At 42.1% G+C, this 2,481-nt stretch overlaps 1 protein-coding gene across 1 annotated transcript in view; it reads right to left on the bottom strand.

The window, feature by feature from the left end:
* Positions 1-2,481, bottom strand: part of LOC101845843 (solute carrier family 22 member 7) — a gene marked incomplete in the record, with an annotated part of 111,993 nt that overhangs the window by 77,457 nt on the left and 32,055 nt on the right. The window contains 1 exon segment of the mRNA XM_035969147.1: positions 1,482-1,608. Coding sequence (XP_035825040.1) covers positions 1,482-1,608 — 127 coding nt within the window.

Consider the following 2,481-nt stretch of genomic DNA (forward strand, 5'->3'; position numbering starts at 1 on the left):
GGCGTGTACCCACTCTGGGACGCTGAACCTCAAAGGCAAGACATGCGCAGTTCAACAGACGGGTGAGTACTTTTCGACACTCACCTAGAGGCGTCTCGGCGGTCTAAGGAGGAAATGTACAAGCCTGCACTGAAATATTATGCGGGCTGGGTGATGTTTAATATTCTAGAGCTCGTGGGGAGCGGAGTGGAGACTCAGATTGTTCATTTAAAAGGGGGTCACGTCGGCCATGCCGATGAGGGTAAAAGGCCCTCATGTCTGGCTCCTGCGACGTCACTGCTGCGAGCTCTAGTATTATTATAAATAACCTCTTTGCGTTGATAACTTATTCCATGTACGTAATTATGTATGGCACTGCAAACCAAGTTTCCCCCCCCCCCCCTTGGATCGATAAAAACTGAATCAATTTACTCCTGATCAATGGAATTATGGAATTTTATTCTCATATTTACCTATCTATTATCTATTTGTGGTGGCCGAATTTTGCTATTCAAAATGCTTTTTAATGGCTGCATCGATCGACATGCTATTTTCGCCAAAAGATTCTTTAAAATATTCTCCAGATCATGACGCCCTTCGTTTTTTCAGTTTTGAGACAGTTTTGCTGCAAAAAGCTAAATTTCTTTATTCCACCGATCGCTTTTGTAGGCCGACGCTTTTGTCTCTGTAATTTTAGAAAATCTGCCAGGTTTGTTTATTTCAAGTCGTACTTCCGCTCGGTACTATCACGCATTGTCGCGCAATACTGAGCACTATTTTAAGTGTGCCACCTGTATAGATCTAGCCTCATGTTTTGTTTTGTTTTTTTACTTGGTGCTAAATTCGACAGTGATCCTTTCATTTGATGCCCATCATCGCATTTTTATTGCTCCATTCCAGTAGAGTGTAAATTAATGCAGTAGGCCAACCACTTTTAGTTGATGTTAATGCACCGATCATTCCTTTCATCGAAAGGGGGCCCAGCTAGTTTATTTATACCTGTGCACTTCCCCCCAATACACACTCTCAGAAACAGAGTGTAGTTGATAGGCTCCCTTGCGTCACACTTGTCTCCCTTTTCAGGCTAGCTTTTGTTATACGTGCCATTTACAAGTGTCGCTTTTCACACCAGCAGTTGTCATGATACTTGCGAAATATGAGTGTTGTTATTCAATCTAGATATGATCATGATAACATTTGCGAAATATGAGCTGATTTTCTGTCTAGATATTGTCATAATATCTGCAAATTGTGAATATCTCTAGCTATTGTGATTTTGTGGGAATTAGTGGCTTCTGTTGTGCACGTTCTCTAGAAGATACATCTCAACAACTTAGCAGCCAGCTGTTTTCACTTTAAAAGTACTAAATCTTTCTCTGACGTAAACTTTCGGCCGCCCTGGCGCAGTCGTTTAACAGGCAAACGTTTAACTTAAGGCTTAAAACCAGATGTGAAACCGAGTCAAATCGGAAAATGTTGCCATCAATTCATGGGGTACTTACCACCAGCACAGACTCTGTAAAATCGGGAAGCTCACGACCGTTGACCTTTGCGACCTTGACCAGTACTTTATAAGCATCCTTGACCTTGCCGTGAACGGTGAGCCACCGGACACTTTCAGGGATAAAACTGTGTGAGAAAACGAAGGAAAGAAACAATGTCTTATAATTATAATATTCGAAATCAAGCTTAACACGCAACATAAAAGCTCCGTGTTTCCTGCAGTTCGGCTGAAATATCGGTAGACGAAACGCTTTAATGAAAACTTGACCCCGGGAATTGATTGATTGATTGAGTAGGTGTTTTACTGCACAATCGAACGAATGACCCCGGGAAGAGGGGGACACAGTGAAAGAAGATGACAGAGAGAAGGGAAGACAGTTACATGTGTGCACTTGTAAGGAGGGGAGACAGAAGGAGACTATTATATAGATTTATATGGGTAAATAAACGAGAGAAAAAAAGAAGAGAAAGAGACGGCAGGTGTATTAGGGCAGAAAAAGAGAGAAGACTTCAGATGCATGAGAACAGATGATGTTTAGTTTTAGTTTTAGTAGGAGTTGTACGGCACTTGCAACACGATAAGGTCATATAAGTGACGAAGATTAGAGGTGTTACAAGAGAGTAACAAACACAAAAAAGAATCAGGGGAGATAGAGGCGATAGATTTTTTTTTTATAGGAAGGAAGGAGCAAACCACACCAGAGCACCCGCCAACCACCCATGCTTCAGACAGACTACAAGAAATTTCAGATGAAAGAAAGAAAAGGGCATTTATCATACAAGTGCATCTCACCGTGTGAGTTCGAACGCCTCATGGCCCATAATGTAGCCTGTTGATTCCTACCGTCCTCCCCATCTCGCCCACTCCCCACTACTGAAAAAGATAGAATGTGGGAGAGTGGGAGAATAGGAAAGACGAGAAAGAGAAAAATGAGAGAGAGAAAGATCAAGAGAAGAGAGAGTGTGTATGTGTGTGTGTGTGTGAGAGAGAGAGAGAGA

This window comes from Aplysia californica, unplaced genomic scaffold, assembly GCF_000002075.1.
Source record: "Aplysia californica isolate F4 #8 unplaced genomic scaffold, AplCal3.0 scaffold00120, whole genome shotgun sequence".
Taxonomy (NCBI): domain Eukaryota; kingdom Metazoa; phylum Mollusca; class Gastropoda; order Aplysiida; family Aplysiidae; genus Aplysia; species Aplysia californica.